Source organism: Acipenser ruthenus, chromosome 18 (genome assembly GCF_902713425.1).
Source record: "Acipenser ruthenus chromosome 18, fAciRut3.2 maternal haplotype, whole genome shotgun sequence".
Classification (NCBI taxonomy): Eukaryota; Metazoa; Chordata; class Actinopteri; order Acipenseriformes; family Acipenseridae; genus Acipenser; species Acipenser ruthenus.
This window is the reverse complement of record NC_081206.1, coordinates 13,393,621-13,414,644: the sequence shown is the minus strand read 5'-3', so window position 1 is coordinate 13,414,644 and position 21,024 is coordinate 13,393,621. Positions and strand designations below refer to the sequence as shown.

Here is a 21,024-nt window from a genome sequence, read left to right as displayed (position 1 = left end):
GAGACATTATGTTTTAAAGGCGTTTCATTAACTTCACAGAACTAATTTAATGCACGTCATGGGGATATGTTTTGTCACCACGTGGTCTGGTTAGCACGCTGCAATCCGTACTAAACGTGATCTACCTTAATATCTACCTAGTTGGTGATCCCAGTGATCTAATCGACTTTTGGTACACTGCAATTGGGATTAAGAATTGTACTAACGTTAGTCCAAGTAAACTGATCAAATTCACTTACTCCCCATATTGGGCGCAGCGAGTGCTCATTTTGGTACGCCGCACGACCCTTATAGAACAATAACAATAATAATGTAAAAACAAAAGAGTGTATGGGAGGGACTGATGACGTGGCGGCGCTTTCAGCCAATTGTGTGAAAGAGGAGGTGACATTACTGAAGAGCTTCCATTTTGTCGAGGTGCTATTGTCCGAAGAGGTGCGCAAACATCGAGCTGCAAAAGTAAAGGTGAGTCTGAAAGAATACCGCAATAAATAAATAAATAAATAAATAAATACAAATAAATGTGCCTAACATTCCTGATTATGCGTGTAATTAAATGCTTCGAGCGTTTAGTGAAGGGAAATTAAAATCATTGTTAGCCAAAGCAAGTAATTTACAATTTACAAAAGCAAGTGATTTATAAACAGATTATAGTTAATTATACAACTGCAGAATTCACTCGCATTGCAGAAATACATAGATTGGTTCTAATGACCAGGATAAATAAGTACATGTATAATTAACACGTAACAAATTGAACAAAAATGGGCCTATTTTGCGTCGAAAGCGTAAACACATGTACTACCAAAAAACAAACCTTGTTTGTTTAATATGGCTATGGCTGTCTTGCGTGGTAGCCAAATATTTTAAAATTCTGTTGGCCATATATATATATATATATATATATATATATATATATATATATATATATACAGACGGCTCAACTGTAGCACATTCGTATTTAATTTACCACATACACTGGAGAAGTGCCAGGATGCACTGGGTTTGTTTTTCAGTCGCCATTTTATTTTAGTATGTGTTTTTTGGAGTGTTTTATTTGTTGAAAGTACTCCTGGTGAAATGCTTTGCATCGGTGATTGTTGCTCCACAGGTACAGGTTCAGTTTTCAGTCGGTTGTTTGGTTCCAGTGTGGAGCACAGTCAGGGGTTAGACGAGGCCGTGGTCGACGGCACTGTAAGCGCAGCCGTTTTCTTTCTTTTTCAGTTAAATAGGCGAAGAAAAAACAAAACTCAATCTTGGTATGATATTTTCCCGCAAATCCATATAAAACTGCAGCTCCCAGGCAAATGAAAGTAGGTCATTTGGGGGGGATGGGCAGGGTTGGCTGCATATCCATCCACTCCATGCGTTTCCTATTTAAAATAAAGCAGGTTAATAATAATAATACGGTATAGTAGGCGTTTAATGAATAGAGATTTGTTTTAAACTACGGATGTGTTTGGTGCTTAGTTTCATATCTGCACTTAGTCAGCAAGGGTGAATTTATGGGATTTTTTAAAACATAATTTGAAACCAAATATGATACAATACAGATAAGTTGTCAAGTATGTACTGTCCCTAGATAAAATGGCCCAGCTATTGCTAGAACTAATATCACGTTTCATGATTTCAGAAAGTGGTGTACAAGGTCCAGCGAATTATTAAAACGCACACACTGACGAGATGAGTGGCTGCCGTGTGTTTGTTGGCCGTTTGAACCCCTCTGCCCGCGAGAAGGACGTGGAGAGATTCTTCAAGGGCTACGGGAGGATCCGCGACATCGACCTGAAAAGAGGTTACGGCTTTGTGGTACGTTTATTGTAAAGAAATACAATGATATTAAAATGGACGATCAGCTATCATTAATTAGTATAGGCAGGAACAAATGTGCTCTGTGCTGCTCACAAAAAATGGCTGTTGTACGGAGTTAACATGTTCCTATGCAGTGCTGCAGTTTCAACACAGACCGTTTGTATCCATTGTTTCATCACTGTCAGTGTAAAAGGGGTTAGCTAATTATTCATTGAGTCTTGCTTGTGTGCACTGCCATTTGCTTTAGGGGAAGCAGCTGGTTAGTTAAAGGCATTGAAGGGATGGAAATACCACTCCGCAGTTAAGGTGACTACATACCAGGCATGCAAAGAGCGCGCTCTTGAACCTGGTTTGGTACCAGATACCATTTTATAAGAAGGTTCTGCATTTTCAACACTGCACATGTGAGACTATTAGAAGAGTATGAAGGGCAAGATGTATGGAATGTTTCCATTAGCTAGAACCATTTTAAAGATGCTGTTGCATTCCATGCATCCACAGCCACCTGGGCATGGCAGTACATGTTTGTGACTGGAGCATCTTCCTCTTGTACAGCACCCTTTCTTGCAGTTGCAGCTGACTTACTGCAGAAGAGCATTTGGGGCTGGGTCCTGATCCATTCAGTGGATATCTTTCTGTCTCTCTGTCATGCACATCCTAGCTGTGACAGCCAGTGTTTTTACAGCTGTTGGCACATGGCTGTATCAACATAGCTGAACTGAAATAAACTAATTTAATCTGACATTTTGAAAAGATATTGAAGAAATCTACTGTAGCATTACATGTCTTATTTACCCCAAGCTTTTAAATGGACGTTTCATGCTAACACAAGGACAACAGTTGGGAAAGACCACAAAGGGTTAAGGTCCTTTCACACCAAGCATGTCGCATCAGCGTAACATACTGGGCATCTTATGGATGCTTTCTCACCGGCCGCTTAGTGTAAAACGCACTGCGTCTGAAATGGACTGCTTCTATGTCTGTAGGCGTCCATGTACGTTTGCTTATTAAACCAATATATTCATGAAAAATATACCTCAATGTGGCAAATCATCGTTTTCATTACCATGTTCAAATAACCGTTGTCCCCTCAATAAGGAGACATGTAGATTGTGAATGGTTGTTTCTGAGTAGGCTACAGGACTCCCCTTTTTAAAATAAATAAATAAATAAATAAACAAATCAGACAGCAGAAAGGTCACAGCACAGAGGCAGGCACCTACAGTGTCCGAGAAATAGGTTTTAGGAAGATAGAGGGGGATGGCGGAGACAAAGCAGATAAACATTTCGTTTATCAACAGTTTACAAAAATGTCACCCCCCACCCCAGTCAGACTTTTTGAGCAAGGTTTCATTTTGGAGAAAATGTGCATTTATTTTCAACAGACTACTTGGGGTGGGACTAGGGGAATAAATGTTAGAAAGATGCAATGAGGTATTGTGGGGGGGAAAAAAAGTTGCAAGTAATAAAGTATAAATATTAATTAAGTATTATTTTATAAAGGTTGCAACTCTACTTTTTCGGTTCAAAAATAAATTGGCAAGAGCTGTTTATGAAGATCCCAGCTGGGGGTTACAGTAACATACGAGCTGCATTTGGGATTTCAACAGTCGATCAGAAGCAGGTAGGAAGTGATCGAACAATTTGTTAAATCATTTTAAAGACAATCATTGCTGTGAGTGTCTGGGTGTCATATGAAGGCACTTCACTTTCAACAGCGAAGAAGTACATTAAAGAAAGACTGCTCTACAGCGTGGGAAAGATAACACCACTCAACCACTAATGAAATGTAGAATTTTTACTCTATTTATAACATTTTCCCAATTTGCAAAATACATATCACTATTAATTATAAAATAGTACTGCTATTACAGCTGAAGGATGCAAACATGTAAATCTGTACTTTAAGGAAATGTTGTGTTCAGTGGCAGCTTCAGATGGATTGATGCTTTTGGTGTGAAAGCAACTTAACGGCGTCAGAATACACCGGATGCTGTGACGGGATACGCTTGGTGTGAAAAGACCTTTACCTGTAAAAGTACGATTTCACTGTTACAGGAGTTTGAAGACCCCAGAGATGCTGAAGATGCTGTTTATGAACTGGATGGAAAGGAGCTATGCAATGAGAGGTAAGTGACATGGGTTTTTTTTTTTTGTAGGGGTGCACTGATTTAAGATTCTCGGCTGATACTGATAGCTGAGGATTAGCTGCCCATTTCGGCCATTACCAATAATATGCAGGTAATACAGGTAAGCTATTGTAATCTACAGGAACAAGACATACGGCCTATATTTTAAACTGTTTTATAATTATAGACGTTAAATGAATAGCTATAATTTACTTAATGTATTTATGATAAAACTGAACAGGTATGAATAAATAATAATAAATAATAACTTGGTAAAATAGCTTGACAGCAATTTTATACATTTGTTTTACAACACAGTGTAATGTTGGTTTCTGCCAGAGTAACGCTGTGGGAAAGAGTACTTAACACAATACACTGAAGTCCATACTTTTCAATAACATACTTTGTTACTCCGTCCTCACAATCGTGTACATAAGCCACAGATAGTCAATGTATAAATGGTATCATAAAAGTTCACTGTTGTATGTTCAGTACCAGCTCTGATATCCCTGCACAACTGTTAACCGCCATGCCCTACTTGTTCAGCTCTCTTCATTACACACACAAACACACCCACAATGCATCTCCTCCGTTGGGAGGTAGAGCTTGACGTCAGTCTCAAGAGCCCCAACCCTTAAAGGTGCAGAGCTAGTATTAATATATAAGGGATCATTACATATTCCCCCTGGTTATTATAAGGGCCGTCCTCGGACCACAAACCTGTCTATACCTCGATACAATGGCGATATTATACCTAGTGTGAACATTACACTATTTGCTACAATGGACAGTTACAGACCATATGCATTCATTACAGTAGTCACAAAAACAACATTTTGCGTTGGCACTTCTGTAGAAAAATATATAATGTGACATTAACTTTTATAGCCACTTGCTGTTAAACATTGCTTATTATGACTTCTATAACTTTTATAATCTATACTGTACAGTAGTAAAACAAATTTAGCCTACGCAATATCAACTATAACAACTTAAAATTCTTATTTTAAGCACACTGCTTAAATGCAGCACAAAATTGTTAACTTGACCAAAAAAATATTACATTTCCAGTTACAAAATTCCATCTAACTTGAATTTGTTACTTAACAAAAGACTGCACAGTAATCAATTTCTGCTTCAAAATGCCACAGAGTACCCCCGCAACCAATGGCCAGAGTACCCCCGCAACCAATGGCCAGAGTACCCCCGCAACCAATGGCCAGAGTACCCCCGCAACCAATGGCCAGAGTACCCCCGCAACCAATGCAGATTAAACAAGATGAACAAAAGGTCATTGAAGTACATTGTATAATTAATAATAAAATTAATACAACTTTATATTTAATATATTTAATATAACTTAAACCATCAATATTATTTAGGATTCAACCTAAACATTTAAAAAATTAGAATAATAATTCTACTCGGTTCATAAATGGATTTAATGTAGCATTGTCTGTTCTTCAGCACACAGCTGAGCTATCCTGTTGTCTTCAGATATTTAAAAAGAATCCCAAACCCTGCTCTTTTGAGACTTATTTAGTGCAGGTTGATCCCATGTGTAGCAGGGTCACGGCAAGAAAGAGACTCGGAAGCTGCAGTGTAAGTGCTAAAGCGCTCATTTAATAAACAAAATAACACATAAAACAAAAGGGTGCAAGGGCCAAAATAAAAGGTTAAACAAAATGCCACAAAAACTGTCCAGGCTGGGCAGAGCCTTCACTGAGCTTTATAAACAATATGGCAGCACACAGATTAAAAAAAAAAACAAAAAACACTCCCCTACTCTTCCAGACACAGGATTTCTGCCTGCTTTTATGCAGGTGGCCAGTCCCCAATTAGCACCAATCTGCACTAACTGGAGAGTGGCCACACCTGTGGTTGCTGGTAGAGTCATTAACTCTGTCCCTGCCACAGCATGTTACACAGTACTGCAAGGAAAACTGTTCTTGCGTTATTAGTAAGCGCCAAACACATTAAATTCTTGCCATATCGATAGGCTACAGATTTGGTTCACCCCTAGTTTTTTGTATTTCTTTGAAAAAAATAAGATGTTTTAATCTAATATCTGCAACATAATTGAAATTAATCCAGATTTATTTTGGATGTTTGTTTTAGTTTTTTGGCAGCACTTTGAGTGTTGTAGGCAAACATAACTTGACCTGTGTGGTGGTATTTTGTGCAGAGTTACGATTGAACATGCACGAGCCCGGCTTCGAGGAGGCCGAGGAAGAGGGGGGCCTGGCCGCTTCCCTGACCGCTACAGCAGGAGATCACGTGACGGCAGGAGGTAAGCCAAGAGCTTTTATTAACAGTGCCGTCAAGCCTTTGTATCCAGCTTGCTGTTTGACCACACGCTATGTTACGGTACAGTATGCATGCATTTCACAGATCAAATTGTACCAGTAAAGGTGCGTTTTTAAAAAAACTGAATAACTAAAGGTTTTTCTTTCACTGCTGTGAAGTCTGAAATTGGGTGAAGAAACCAAGATTGATTTTTAGTCTTGCACAGTGTTAGTTTTATTGGGTTACCTCTATGCATTGTGGAAAGGCAGTGATAAGAGTGTTTAACTGCATTGTGACCGCTGCATCTCTTTCCTTCTAGGAATCCCCCTCCAGTTCGCACTGAAAACAGGCTCATTGTGGAGAACTTGTCTTCCAGAGTCAGCTGGCAGGTGAGTTCCAAATCAATTGCTTACAGTTCAGCCTTAGCATTTGCCTACAAGGTTTTTGAAAGAGAACAGAATCCTCAAAAGTGAACCCCAGTAGGCTAGGAGATAATAGTCTATTTTAACAAGCAATGAAAGTTAAAATATATAGTCTATGCTCCATTAGACTTTAATTCTACAGGAACTGGTAGAAAATGCTGGGGATCCGGTAAGGTCTCTGTTCTCCCATTTATAGCATAAAAGCTAAATGGGCAACAGCAAAATCATTTAAACATTTAACGTTTGTTTTCCAGTTTTATTTCAAACAGTTTAAACTATTTCAAGCCAACTAGCCATTCAATATTACTTAGGGGTTAAGTGTTGAGCCTAACTTAATTTTAATTTAATTTTACTTTTTTTTTTCTTGTCTCCTCTATTTTAACCAAGTGTTAACCCCTTTATTTACCAGCCTGTCTTGTGTGTCGTATGGAAGAGAGTGCCTTTGGGCGTGGAGTTAAGTCCCTCAGTGTCGGTCTCTCTGGGTTGAGCCTGGTTCATAGAAGCCAGTCTCTGCTCCTACTACACCTAGTTCACTTGGGGTGACCTGCAGATCGTTTGAGCGTTTGCTGGGTCCTATGCTGTAAAGTCGCTGGCCTGGTTCCCTTTGCTGCGAGCGAGCAAGCGACAGAGCGAGAGAGAGTTGGTGGTGTATTGAGGTCGATTCGTTAATTTGAGAGGCTCCCATCCTTCCCCGAGTGGTGCGAGTTGGTTCCAGGTGGTCCCACAGGAAAATTTGAGGTGCGAGATGTTTTTTTAGGAGACACAGTGCCTTGGTCCAAACGGCACACCCAAGGTGTTAGCAAATGGCCTGCCTCCATCAGCTGCAGAGCCGACATGTCATGTGGGCAGTGCCTTTTAATAGAAGGGGTGGAAAAGAGCCAGTGGAGCGCCTTCCCTGACATGATGGTAAACTGGGGGCTAAGAGCAGTTCACTGCTTGAATAGGGATGTGTAAAGGAAGGTAACGTAAACTATTTACTGTAAGCTTTCCATTCTTAAATGTAGTTTTTGTATATCGCCCTATGAGAAGCAGAATACCACTCCACACATGGAGATGGACATATACATTTAGCTGGTTTCCAGGTGCATATTTAATGTGCACTGAACTTCCTAGGAGGGTCCAAGAATATAAAGTAGATCTTACCTTTACTGTGCATGTGCAGGTTTCTGAATTGAAAGGGAGGTTTCACAGAGTCGCTTTTCTATCGGGACTTTTTATCACCCAGTCTGTATCGATTTGTGGATAATTGCTGGTTTTATTTTAATATTGCTTAGATAAAATTGTAAAAAGTATTAAACTGCAGAATGCAGACAGGGTGAGCACTATGTGGAAGCATTTTATATGTCTGACATGGAGATGCTTTAAGTTCTTTTTAGTTATAGTTAAAACACTTTTAATGTGACACTTACATTAATTCCTTTAATATGTGTTGAATATATCTTCTTTATTGTGCTCATTTAATCGTTTTATTTACCTTGCCACCTGCTTGTGGTAAACACACCACAGTTTAGTAGCACAACAAAGAAAGCTTGGTGAAAACTTTCAAAAGAGTGGAAACAATCATAAAAAGCAGAGCGCATTGTGAGACCTCTGGGTTCAACTGTGCACTTTGTTATTTTGGTCGTACATATATTGCATATTTGTTTAATGAGCAATGTCAGAAACTGCACTTTACTACATCCATTTAATCATAGCTATTTGTATTTGTTTTATTTTTTAATATTTTACCTTTCCAAGGTTCTACAAAATGCTCCATTCCCAGTTTCTAGTTTCCATGGTAATATTCAACAAGGGGACCCTATTGGCAAGTCTTCGGAGATCAATGCATGATTTCTCTGAAGTAGAAGTGTAATATGCATTGGTTTAGTGGTGTGCATGCTGAAAACTTCAATGTACAGTCACCCTTGGTTAACTTGACGGGTGGATAACTAGACCCCTTCACTTCATTCGACAGACAATCTTGGTCTCGAATTTTCTCCATGTAAAATACATGCATCCTGTCATTTCTGTTTTTTTTTGTTTTTTTTATTTGTCACCATGCTTTACTCGTAACTTGACACTGACACTTATTGCTGGTACTCAGGATAACAAGGATAAAAACTTGTTATTCAGGGTAACAAGCTGAACTTTCAAAGCGTCTGTTTTTGAATGCGAAACAATCGACAATGTTTGATTTCTGTGTGAAACTGTATTATTGTGTGAAGTTTATTATTGTTTTTGTTCACCAAGTTAATTCTGGATAATGTGCATTTGTTAACTTTTGCTATTTAAGTCATTACATTAGACGGTGCAAGCAAATACCTAAAAGTATAGTCAACAGTTTGGTTGGATTGTTTTCGTAAAAATAACGCTGAGGTTATTTTATTCATTCTTATTTCAGTCAAACTATGAGTTGTACCGAGTGTAGTGTCCAGAAATGTAATGCCGCCCCTTTAAGTAGTACAATGTAACACAAAGGAACTAAGGTCAAGAACCAGAAGGATGAGACAGACAGTGTGTGGATACACGGTGACAGTAGCAGCAGCAGCAAGTGCAGGACAATAGTAATAAACTACCTTAATGTTAACTAATAAACCATGGAATAAAGTTCATGTGAATTGAGACCCAGCTGTGCATCCGAATTTTCATTACAGGTTCACTGAAGAGTAAGGACATTTACACAGAGTCTGTACTGTACTGTAATTTATTCATTCACTGCAGTGCTTTCATAAGGACATTTAACTAAAAATAAACTTGTAAGTTGTGTAGTACTGTAAACGTTTGATTTCTGTTACTTGTATGCATGTTAATGCCATGGCTCATTGCACCCGTGCACTAAATGTACTTCCCATTGTACTAGGTATGTGCATTGTTATGTATTGACTGGCCTGGACGTTTGAGCTCCTTCATACTTGTGGAAGTCATTCTCAATACAGTTGACTGGGAATTATTTTTTCATTTTGTAATATTTAAATTATTTGAAGTCGTAATATGGGCTATATGAATGTTAAAAGCATATTTAATTGTGTTTTTGTATGACATTCCAATGTGCTTGTTCTCGTAGATTTTTTTTTTTTTTTTTTTTAAAAGCATGCGTTCAAATGAAATGCAAGTACTTTTCATCCCTTTTTATTATTAGTGGACCTTGGAAAAAGTAATAACGATTTGAGGAAGCACAGCCTGCAGAAAATCAGATGCCAACTTCCACAGTATGAGAGGAATGTTTATTTATTTATTTATTTATTTATTTTTTAAAGGGTTAGAATTTGTCATGCTAGTTATAATGTGCTATTGATTTCAACCGCATCTATTGCACATCTAAATTGTAACACACAGCACCTTAAGTTTATCTTTTGAAAGATTGCCACGGTATATTTGCATAGTAATTTAGCAGCTTTCCTATGATTTTCATATGGTTTACCATGGTTTGACTATTTAATTTTATATATACTGTACTATACCTCTCTGAGCTTTACACAGTGCAGTGCTTACCTGTGCTTTTACACAGTGCAGTGCTTACCTGTGCTTTACCAAGCTTCTGGATGTATACATTTGACACCTTTAAAACATAAAGGACTGAATGAAGATTTCGACCATAAACCTGTTCTGTAAGTTGTACTGTATTTTGGGGTTTAAAAAATTATTTGCATCTAACTTTATAGTACCACTGGTATTTAAGTTTTTTGCGTGTTTGTTTTAATATTGATTGAAAACCATGTTAATCAATTGGAATGCTGACATGCTTTAGCAATTTGAGAGTGACAGAATTAGTGATAGTTACGAGGTGTTGCTTGGAGATCTTGGTGAAGATTTTGATCTGAAACCTTTTACAAGTTGTATAGCATTTTTGTGTTTTAGCACTGAACTGTGAGTATTAAGCTACCTATATTGAGTGCTTATCTAATGTTGACTGCTCAAAGCTAAATGTAGATTGACTTGCATGGGGAGTGTAAGGTTGCTCGGACGAAGGGTCAAAGTGTTATCGTTTTTGTTCTGATGCAGATTATCATGGCTTCTCTTTGTGTGCTCAACTTCTTTTTTTGGTGATTTAAAAAAAAAAAAAACTATTTAATAGATATAAATATTTAACAAATCATCAGTATTAAAATAGTCATTTTAATGATGAACTGCAGTTTACTTTATTTGAGTTAATGAAAAAAGCATATTTTGTCAGTGCGATTGATCTATGGAAGATGAAAACCCTGAAATAACTAACTTGCCTAGCTAGATGAGATGACCAAAATCCCAGTTTATACAAAAATGCTGTCTGAACCTCCTTCGGTTTTTGAAAAATAACTAATGGTGTTTTGGTTCTGCAGTGTTCATTGAATTCCCAACGAACCCTCCCTTTTAAATGCGTGCTAAAGGTGAGATCTACTTTTTTTCCCGGTCTACCAATTCTCTGTGACAGCGGTACAAAGGATGGTGGTGGGTGCTAAACTAGGTACATAGCACTCTTTGACTTTACTGCTCTCATTCATGCTTTGTCTGTATCAAGATTGTTATAGAAATGAAAAAGGATGTGTGAGATCAAGGTAGACTGGGTGATTCTTGGACCCCCCTTTCATCCAGCTCAGGTAGATGCAGGATTTATAACACACCTAACACTTCTCTTTTCAGTAGTCATGCCTAGTTAAACTGTATAATGCAATATTTTGTTGTTGTTTTTGAACTGACTTTTCCCTAACTGTCCTGCTCTTGTGTGTAGGATCTGAAAGATTTCATGAGACAAGCTGGAGAGGTTACTTTTGCTGATGCTCACAGACCAAAACTAAATGAAGGGTAGGTTTTCCTTTGCTCTAAAAATAAGTGCATGCTTGCCCAGTATTAGAACTGAGGTGTTGCATTAGCCATTGTTAATATAGCAGTCTGTCAATGTAAAACAAAGCTATTGTTAAACTGAACGTTGCTAGCATACAGTAGGATACTCTTTAATCCTATTTTGTGTCCCTGAGACTGCTTAACTGAGGGGGGAGGCACTTTACTGAGAATACATGATTTCAAACAAGCTGTCTTTTCTAGCCGTGGAATTGTATTTTCTTGGCGGCTGCAGTGTGTTCTTCTTTGTCTTCGCTCCAGGGTGGTTGAGTTTGCTTCTTCCAGTGATGTCAGAAACGCCCTTGATAAGCTGTCTGGTAAGGAGATCAATGGAAGGAAAATCAAACTGACAGAGGCGATTAGAAGGAGGTAAGGCTGCAATCGAACATGTTGTCTAACCTTGTACAAACCCAGACTTTTTCAGTAGCTTGTATAGATGATTTTATAGTGCTGGGACAAATATCTGAATATTCAAACAAATATTTTTTTGACATGTCGGATATAAAAATCTGATGTTCGTATTCGCTAGAAATGACAAATACCTTGCACTTATTTACCGTCTCGCCAGAATTTGAGCGATAGTTTCAAAAAATGGCAAATGAAAAAGAGCTCTGTGATATGTAAGATGATTTATTTATTTATTTATTTATTTATTTATATATATATATATATATATATATATATATATATATATATATATATAAATATAAAAAATTATATAATTAAAAAAAACAAAACAAAACACGGGATCAACACAACAGCTCTTGAGCCTTTATTTAAAAGTAAACAGCAAAAAGTAAACAAATGGAGTACGCGCACGCATAGTGATCTCTATGGAAAGCCATCTGAGTCAAAAACGTATTGTGCTGCTTTAGAGCGAGTCAGAATCTCATGGGACAAAAAAAGGCAAGCACGCCATTGTGAAATGCCTCGCTTAAACAGTGCCCAACTTGCTGGAAATGTTGTGTAGTGATTTTTATATAGACTGTATATGTAATATATTTTTTGTTGTAACCTTCTGTTATGTGGAATGTAATAAACGAGAACCAAAATAGTGAGGATTTTTCCACTTTATAATGCCATTTCTATGTTTGTTTTATCTCAAGTGTTTAAAGTTAAATTTCAGTTTGTTTGCTTGTTCAGCTACAAAAAGGCACAAAAAGGTTGTTACTTTGATAACGTGTCTATGGCCACTGTTTACTGTGAAGAAACGGCAAATGCAAGGAATGAAAAAAATAAAATACGGGGTCAACGTCATGTACTATTTCGGGACTAAACAAAACATTTAACTTGAATTGCTGTTTCTGGCATCCTTTTGTTTTTGTAGTTAATTCACTGGAGTAAAGTAAGTCCTACACAACTTATTCTTTACTCCTGGGATCTTTTTCTATTTTAACGTGTTACATATTGTAAGGTCTCTGCCTGTGTTCAGAGCAATATAATGGCTTTTATTACTTTATGAAAAACAAACATTTAAATTGAGCGAATATCCGAACATGAAAACCGAACATGAAAAGTGAAATGATTAATACATTTCACAGCATACAAATGTGGGAGTTAAACTCTTGTTTACCATTACATTTCCTGATTTCAAACCTAAAACTAATGGCATAAGGCTGTAAAGCATCCTTTTTTGAGATTGAATCTATTTAGATGAATCCTATTTTCAGTGGTGCCTGATCCCCATTATAATTCACCAAATAAAGGCCTTTTGATGCTGTAACATTTCCATAAGCTCTGTTAATTGTCACCAAATGTAGAATTCCTCAATTGCTATTTTACTGTCACGGTCTGCATTGCCTTGTGATCACGCCTGTCTCTCTCTCTCTCTGCCTATGTCTCTGTCTCTGTCTCTCTCTCTCTCTCTCTCTCTCTCTCTCTCTCTCTCTCTCTCTCTCTCTCTCTCTCTCTCTCTCTCTCTCTCTCTCTCTCTCTCTCTCTCTCTCTCTCTCTCGTCCAGGTCGAGGAGTCGATCTCGTTCCCGCAGCTCCTCGCGCTCCCGTTCCCGCTCCCGTTCCAGGAGCCACTCCAGGAGCCGCAGCCGCAAGTCCTACAGCCGTTCCCGGTCCCGCAGTCGCTCCCGCTCTGCCAGCCGCTCCCCCGCTCGGGACAAGGAGGTGAAACGCAGCTCCCGAGCCCACTCCGGCTCCCCACACTCCCCTGAGCGTCGCCGCTCCAGGTCTATAACGCGCTCTCCGTCAATAGAGAGCAGGCACTGAGACCCCACCCCCTCCCAACCCTGTGTGTGTAACAGTATCAACCCAGGAAAGGGTTCACCACGGGAAAATAATGCAATGAGATTCTGGATATTGGACTGTCATGAGCTGAAGGATGCTAGTCCAACTTACTAATTTAAGCCAAAAGTGGACTGCTCCAGTCCTGCTTTTACAAGCGGGCATCCCTACACTGAGTTGTGTGAAGGTGAGACTAGGGGAGGGGGGACAATTGTCTATTGGTACTAAATAAATATGGTAAGATGGTAAGTCTATACTGACGGTTGGCTTTTCTTTTTTTTTTTTTTTTTTATATAAAAGCATCACAAAGTGTGCCGATTTACAGAACACATCTTTGTCAATGTTTGTTTAAATGATTTATGAAATCCTGTGAAATAGTGGTAACATTTGTATTCTGACCTGAAAATGTAACCTTGTGCATATAGGGTTCTCCAAATTATTATTTTTTTTTGTTCTGCATTGGTGGGTGCATTTTAAAATTGTTTTCCTCCTTTTGAAGAAAGGTGTAAAATATACCTTTTACTTTTTGTATTAAAGGATTGGTTCAGAGTCCACACAGTTTAGTATTGGTGTGCATTTGTGTGTATATAAAAATAAAGATTCCAGTGGGATCTTTGGGAGAAATGTTCTGATCAGCATTGTAAATTATTTGTGTGCACCACTTTCAAATGAATACATAAAGCTTTTACTAATTACACAGTTGTGAATTGAAGCCTTGTTACTTCCTAGTGTTGGGCTCCAGAAAGCGTAGACCACATCCACAATTTAACCCACTTTGGTGGTTAACTGCTTTTCACCAGGCAAGTTATTAAAAGCTTAGGTGAAAAGTTTTTAGATTAAAACTGGTCTCTTGTGGTGTACTTTGCATCTCGCAGATAATCATGGAAAATAACCAATAAATGCATGTAAACGTCTCTCATTCATTCAGTTCTTGCATGTATGCAGCCTTGAAGTGCTGCCCCTAACCTGAAGAGTCCTGGTAAAAGATTCTGCAATCCCTTCCAGGGTAATTGTTACTCTACAATGGTTTAGCACTGACACACTGCTGAATACATTTAGGCTGATTCCAGCTCAAGTGCACCAAGGAGGAGGGGTGCTTGACTCCTTATGACAAGCTTTGACCTGTTTGTCCTGGTCATTCCTTACATGGGGATGGGGATTGAAGATATAGAAACATTCTCACCATGTAAGCGTTACACAGCTGCTGCACAAGACAGCTGCTCTGGACCTCTTGCTGCACCACCTTGTTTTCGACATCAACCACACAAGGAGGAAACACCTCCCCATAATTTGATCAACTTGAGCTAGAATGATGTGTGTTTAGTTTGTTTGCTTGTAAACATGTTGCATAAGCCGAAGTTGAGTGTGGGCTAATCCAGTTAGATTTGGAGGAGGCTGGGCTATCATCATCTTCTAAAGGTAATCCTCTCTCTTGCTGCAAATTAGTTTATTTCAAAATAAAAAAATGATCCTCAAATACATATCACTATGTAACACAATGTTTGTTCCTGGGTAGCAAGTGTTATTTCCTAATTGCTTATGCCTCAAAAGTATAGAAAATGGCTATTATTCCCCACAAACTTTGCTTTTGTGACCAGGACAGTGATATTTTGAAATTTACTTATTTCCAATGAGAAAACGGGTGAATTTGTGTCTCTTCGTTCACAAAGTCAGAAAAAAACATATGAATCCAAATTAATATGTATTTATACTAAAGTAATACAAAAAAGATTTAGAAGTGAGTAGTTTTTCGAGATTTATGATTATACTGTAATCAGAATCAGCCGAATCAGCCCCCAAATGTAGTCTCCCATCATGTTCTCGTTATACTGTCCTTGGTAGTGGCGTTCAAAGTCCAGTATATCCTGGTGGAAGCGCTCGCCTTGCTCCTCCGAGTACGCTCCCATGTTCTTGAATTTATTAAGATGAGCATCAAGGATATGGACTTTGAGGGACATCCTACAGCCCATTGTGCCGTAGTTCTTCACCAGAGTCTCAACCAGCTGCACATAGTTTTCGGCCTTGTGATTGCCCAGGAAGCCCCGAACCACTATGACAAAGCTGTTCCAAGCCGCTTTCTCCTTACTAGTGAGCTTCTTGGGGAATTCATTGCATTCCAGGATCTTCTTTATCTGTGGTCCGACGAAGACATCGGCTTTGACCTTTGCCTCAGACAGCTTAGGGAAGAAGTCTTGAAGGTACTTGAAGGCTGCCGACTCCTTATCTAGAGCTCTGACAAATTGTTTCATAAGGCCCAATTTGATGTGCAGTGGCGGCATCAGCACCTTCCGGGGGTCCACCAGTGGCTCCCTCTTGACGTTGTTCCTCCCCACAGAGAACTCGGTCCGCTGTGGCCAGTCCCGCCTCTGGTAGTGCGCCTTGGTGTCCCTGCTGTCCCAAAGGCAAAGATAGCAGGGAAACTTGGTAAAACTGCCTTGGAGACCCATCAGGAATGCCACCATTTTGAAGTCTCCTATGACCTTGATGCCATCTCAGAAAAATGCAGATATGTATCCACTTAGGCAGCTGGAACTAAACTGAACTGGTGGGCTTAAGGCCCCTGTATTTATAGTACTATTTATATTACTGGAAAGTTCTAGAAGTTACTCCAAGTTTACTCAGCACTGAATCTATCTGGAATGTTCTGGAAAATAGGTAAATTTCAAAATATCACTGTCCTGGTCACAAAAGCAAAGTTTGTGGGGAATAATAGCCATTTTCTATACTTTTGAGGCATAAGCAATTAGGAAATAACACTACCTAGGAACGAAAAAAAAAAAAATTTGTTACACGGTGTATTTACCAATGACATCAAAACAGACACTCCAGAGTTCATTAGTAGATTATAATAATTTAAACTCCCCCATTGCATGTTTTACATATTAGTGTATCAGCTTAGAGGACCAATGCTTTAGTGTCTTTACTACTACATGAAATTTGAAACAAAAAGCTGCTTAGTTGTCTGTTTTTAACAGGCTGATATGTTCCCTTTTGCAATAATTGTTACCACAATACTGTATGTCCACACAATGGCAGAAAACACCAGTTATCCCAAACAATACCTCGGTCATGGTTTCTGCTGGACATCATTTTTAAGGGGTGAAATGTGACAATTTTGAGAGAAATTCTTGTATAGAATCTTGAATTCCTTGAGTATTTAAATGTGGGTTTATTCTACTAATCAATAGTTTGTTTATAGGCTGTATTGCACGTACACATCCTAGCCACTGTATTAGAGCTGTAGCACATTGGATTTGGCATTGTCCAGGTGTGGGGCATGTTCTTCTAGTATACCCCAATTAAGCATCATTGCAGCTCCATTCCAGCCAACAATGCTGCACTTGTGTAAATACCCTGATAAGTTCAAGATGATAATGCATCCTTGCAGTGGCAAAACTGTATGAATTGTTTTAGGTGCATGAGTGAGACTTCGGACGTCTTCCGTGGCCACCACAATCCCTGGATCTCAATCCAGTTAAGCATTCTTGGGGTGAATTTGAACAACATGTTTGTTACAATCCTTTGTCTACCTCTCTGTTCCAATTGTGTGAAATATTAATGACTGAATTGATTCCAGCACCTTGTGGAATCTGCTGCGTTGAGTCAAACGGTGGCCCAGCCCAATTATCTATAGGTCCAAATAAAGCTGCCAGGCAGTGTATTTAGGATATGTTTAATTTCAACTCCTTTCATTTCAATTACAGTTGTGATTTTAGTATTGTTCTTTATTTAAAGTAATGATAATATAACAAGAATAAACAACTTCTTAATGCTATAGTTGGCAATACAGTAAGTTAAAAGCACAATCTGCATCTCAAAGGCATGTGAACATTATAAACATCAGATATTACTCATGTTTGAATGTACATTTTTGCCAACTCTAGTCCTTATCCTTTATCTCCAAATAGTTGTGATACTGCCACTGTAAGTTCCATTCTTTAGTGCAGTAAATAATGCCTTCATTTTTCACCTCTCCCCTGTCTACCTTCCACTCAGGAAATACTTCCGCAGTTCATACTGGCACAGGTTGTGTGTCAATTCAATTGCAGGATCACCTGAGACATTATACACCATCTCTTGCTCAACAAAAGAACAGCTAATGACAAATCAATCCTGTTTTTAAAAGGTTTCTTTAAGTGATATGTTATACCCCTTTGGCTGCATTGAAATGAACATACCCCAAGCTTGGTGAATTGAATACCATTATGTCAAGTTTTGTTCAACAGACTATCACTCCTGATACTGGGATAGGATGAAGACTTGTCTGATTGAAGTACACAACCTCCCCTCATGGTTCTTATGATTAATAGCAGGCTTTCCAGTTGAAAAGGGCAGAGGTGTGCAGATGTCGGACTGTCAGTGTAGCGCATGTCTACGGCAGCTTCACTTCGTCCACTTTACTGTCCACAGCTACGTACACAATCTTACCAGAATCTGGGTGAGAAAAGAGAAAACAAACAATACATCAGAAAAGAAGCTTGCAGCTTTTAAATCTGATTTCCTACATTTATTGTTGGTTTTTGTTAGGGATATTAACATACTGCTCATCGTTCTCGAGTTACAAATGAAGGGCATTAAAATGTTAACAATATGCGAATATGGACTGGAATTGAGGTGTATTATGGAACTATAGCCTCCGAGGGGATACAGTGTCCTAGGAGATTAGATTACACGAAGCCAAACACTGGCAGTAGTTTTCCACAATACCTAGTGCATCTATATAGAGGAGACTCCATGAATTGTAATTACTCCATGAATGAGGATGAGGCCGAATAACCCTGGAGCCCCCGGGAGGGCTGGTTGTTTACGTCTCTCCTTACAAGGAATGACAGAATACTTGCCGTCTGCTTGTGGCCTCATCCTTTCATAACATCTGAAGAGAACGATGAAGAGCAGGGCCTCTCCGGCCTGGAACAGGATGTAGATGAGAGGGAACAGGTACAGGGGTCCGATGACCACAGCTGGGAAAGCCACTTTTAGAATAGTAGAGCACAGCTGGATATTTTGGCAGCCTGTCTCCATGGAGACTGTCCATTTGCACCTGAACATGAAGCACCGCAACAGTAGGAATCAGAGGCTTTGCTGCTATTTTGCTGATATTATCACTGATGCGTTCAGGACAAGCCACACAAGCAGTTTACACACAGACAGAGTCCTCATAATCTACAGGACAAGTCACACACAGTGCACACACAGGACAGAGTCCTCATAATCTACAGGACAAGCCACAAAAGCAGTGCACACACAGGACAGAGTCCTCATAATCTACAGGACAAACCACACAAGCAGTGCACACACAGGACAGAGTCCTCATAATCTACAGGACAAGTCACACAAGCAGTGCACACACAGGACAGAGTCCTCATAATCTACAGGACAAGTCACACAAGCAGTGCACACACAGGACAGAGTCCTCATAATCTACAGGACAAACCACACAAGCAGTGCACACACAGGACAGAGTCCTCATAATCTACAGGACAAACCACACAAGCAGTGCACACACAGGACAGAGTCCTCATAATCTACAGGACAAGCCACACAAGCAGTGCACACACAGGACAGAGTCCTCATAATCTACAGGACAAGTCACACAAGCAATGCACACACAGGTCAGAGTCCTCATAATCTATACTACATACAGTACTGGCCCAAATTATGGCAACAAATGATTTACAGCAAGACTAGGCATGGGAAAAGTTTTGCCCAATTTTTCTCACTCAGACCCTTTACTAAATATCTTGGTATCCATAAATAGATAATCGTGTTATCTCTAAAAATATGTTCAATAGTTTAATGAGTAAGACATCTCACAGGTAGAATGTTACCTCGAAATGTTCTCCTTTTTTTTGAAAAGTAGTATAATTGGGGAAGGGGGAGATGGGGATATTGAGTAATCCATCTCACAAGTTCAGTGGTTCCCTAAATAGGATTTATTTACTAACAATGCTGGATGACTGGGGGGAGCATTTATTCTCTATTTCACCCAAAATATGATTTTCCTGAGTAGAGACTGACAAGACTGGTACCGTATTCAATATAGTGCTGTCCTGAGTCAGAAATCTATTCTGAGGGTAGACTGGTACCGTATTCAATATAGTGCTGTCCTGAGTCAGAAATCTATTCTGAGGGTAGACTGGTACCGTATTCAATATAGTGCTGTCCTGAGTCAGAAATCTATTCTGAGGGTAGACTGGTACCGTATTCAATATAGTGCTGTCCTGAGTCAGAAATCTATTCTGAGGGTAGACCGGTACAGTATTCAATGCAGTGCTGTCCTGAGTCAGAAATCTATTCTGAGGGTAGACTAGTACAGTATTCAATGCAGTGCTGTCCTGAGTCAGAAATATATTCTGAGGGTAGACTGGTACAGTATTCAATGCAGTGCTGTCCTGAGTCAGAAATCTATTCTGAGGGTAGACCGGTACAGTATTCAATGCAGTGCTGTCCTGAGTCAGAAATATATTCTGAGGGTAGACTAGTACAGTATTCAATGCAGTGCTGTCCTGAGTCAGAAATCTATTCTGAGGGTAGACTGGTACAGTCCCAAACCCTAGTCTTGCTGTAAATCATTTGTTGTTGCCATAATTTGTGCTGGTACTGTAGGTTCACTGCAAAAGGAGATGCAGATTTGGTGTAGCTATTAGGAAAGAGAAGAAAAATCCATGCAGTTATTGTCGTGTGACAGAGGGACAGAGGGACAGGCATTAGGGTTCACATTTTGTATGATGACCCTAAATAGAGTTTGATAGTTCAGGACAAATCTCAATGACACAGCCTGTGTAATGAATGGTGGTCACTGCATTTAATGAGTGTGGTGAATGATACAAGAAGAAATGTTTGGCATCACTTGGCTTGAGGCTCTATCGCCTGGCTGTGTACACGAGTCGATAGACCTCCTGTGGTTGACCATGGGTGAATTGAAGAAAGGTGGTGATTGCGGGCAGTGCAGGGGGGTGAGTTGATTGAATGAAAAGAAGGAAAGTCACAGGTCAACTTATACATTTTTTTGATTGACTGAAAGGTGATGTAATGTGTGTGGGGGAGCAGTCCTTGATCCAAAACTAAATTTAAAAAGTTGCATTGAATGAGAAATACAATTATAAATAGATAATGCAGCTTTCATGGGAATTTTGCCTTAATGCTTGGGCAGTGTGCAGTGCTTCTGTGACTGTATTCAGAGTTGTTACATTGACTTTCCTCACAGGGAGACAGGGGGCAGTGTGCAGTACTTCTGTGACTGTATTCAGAGATGTTACATTGACTTTCCTCACAGGGAGACAGGGGGCAGTGTGCAGTGCTTCTGTGACTGTATTCAGAGATGTTACATTGACTTTCCTCACA

At 39.2% G+C, this 21,024-nt stretch overlaps 1 protein-coding gene across 2 annotated transcripts; it reads left to right on the top strand.

The window, feature by feature from the left end:
• Window positions 1–332: 332 nt before the first annotated feature.
• LOC117419758 (serine/arginine-rich splicing factor 5-like) lies at window positions 333–14,304 on the top strand. Of its 2 annotated transcripts, none has more exons than XR_009307672.1 (8): window positions 333–465; window positions 1,634–1,809; window positions 3,871–3,941; window positions 6,127–6,231; window positions 6,547–6,616; window positions 7,059–7,387; window positions 11,337–11,410; window positions 11,708–11,771. XR_009307672.1 is itself a non-coding variant. In XM_034032824.3 (8 exons), exons 2-8 carry the CDS (start codon window positions 1,684–1,686, stop codon window positions 13,663–13,665), a joined length of 813 nt encoding a protein of 270 aa, XP_033888715.1. In that variant the 5' UTR covers window positions 334–465; window positions 1,634–1,683; the 3' UTR covers window positions 13,666–14,304. The 2 variants fall into 2 exon arrangements, 1 of the variants encoding a protein (XP_033888715.1); XM_034032824.3 differs by lacking the exon at window positions 7,059–7,387 and adding an exon at window positions 13,407–14,304 and having other exon boundaries at window positions 334–465; window positions 11,708–11,815.
• The last annotated feature ends 6,720 nt before the right edge of the window (window positions 14,305–21,024 follow it).

Excerpts from the sequence above, each read along its gene's own strand:
- LOC117419758 (XM_034032824.3), top strand. The coding sequence starts at position 1,684 with ATGAGTGGCTGCCGTGTGTTTGTTGGCCGTTTGAACCCCTCTGCCCGC. Across the intron at positions 1,810-3,870 it reads AAAGAGGTTACGGCTTTGTG|GAGTTTGAAGACCCCAGAGA; the intron begins GTACGTTTATTG and ends TCACTGTTACAG. Across the intron at positions 11,411-11,707 it reads AGACCAAAACTAAATGAAGG|GGTGGTTGAGTTTGCTTCTT; the intron begins GTAGGTTTTCCT and ends TCTTCGCTCCAG.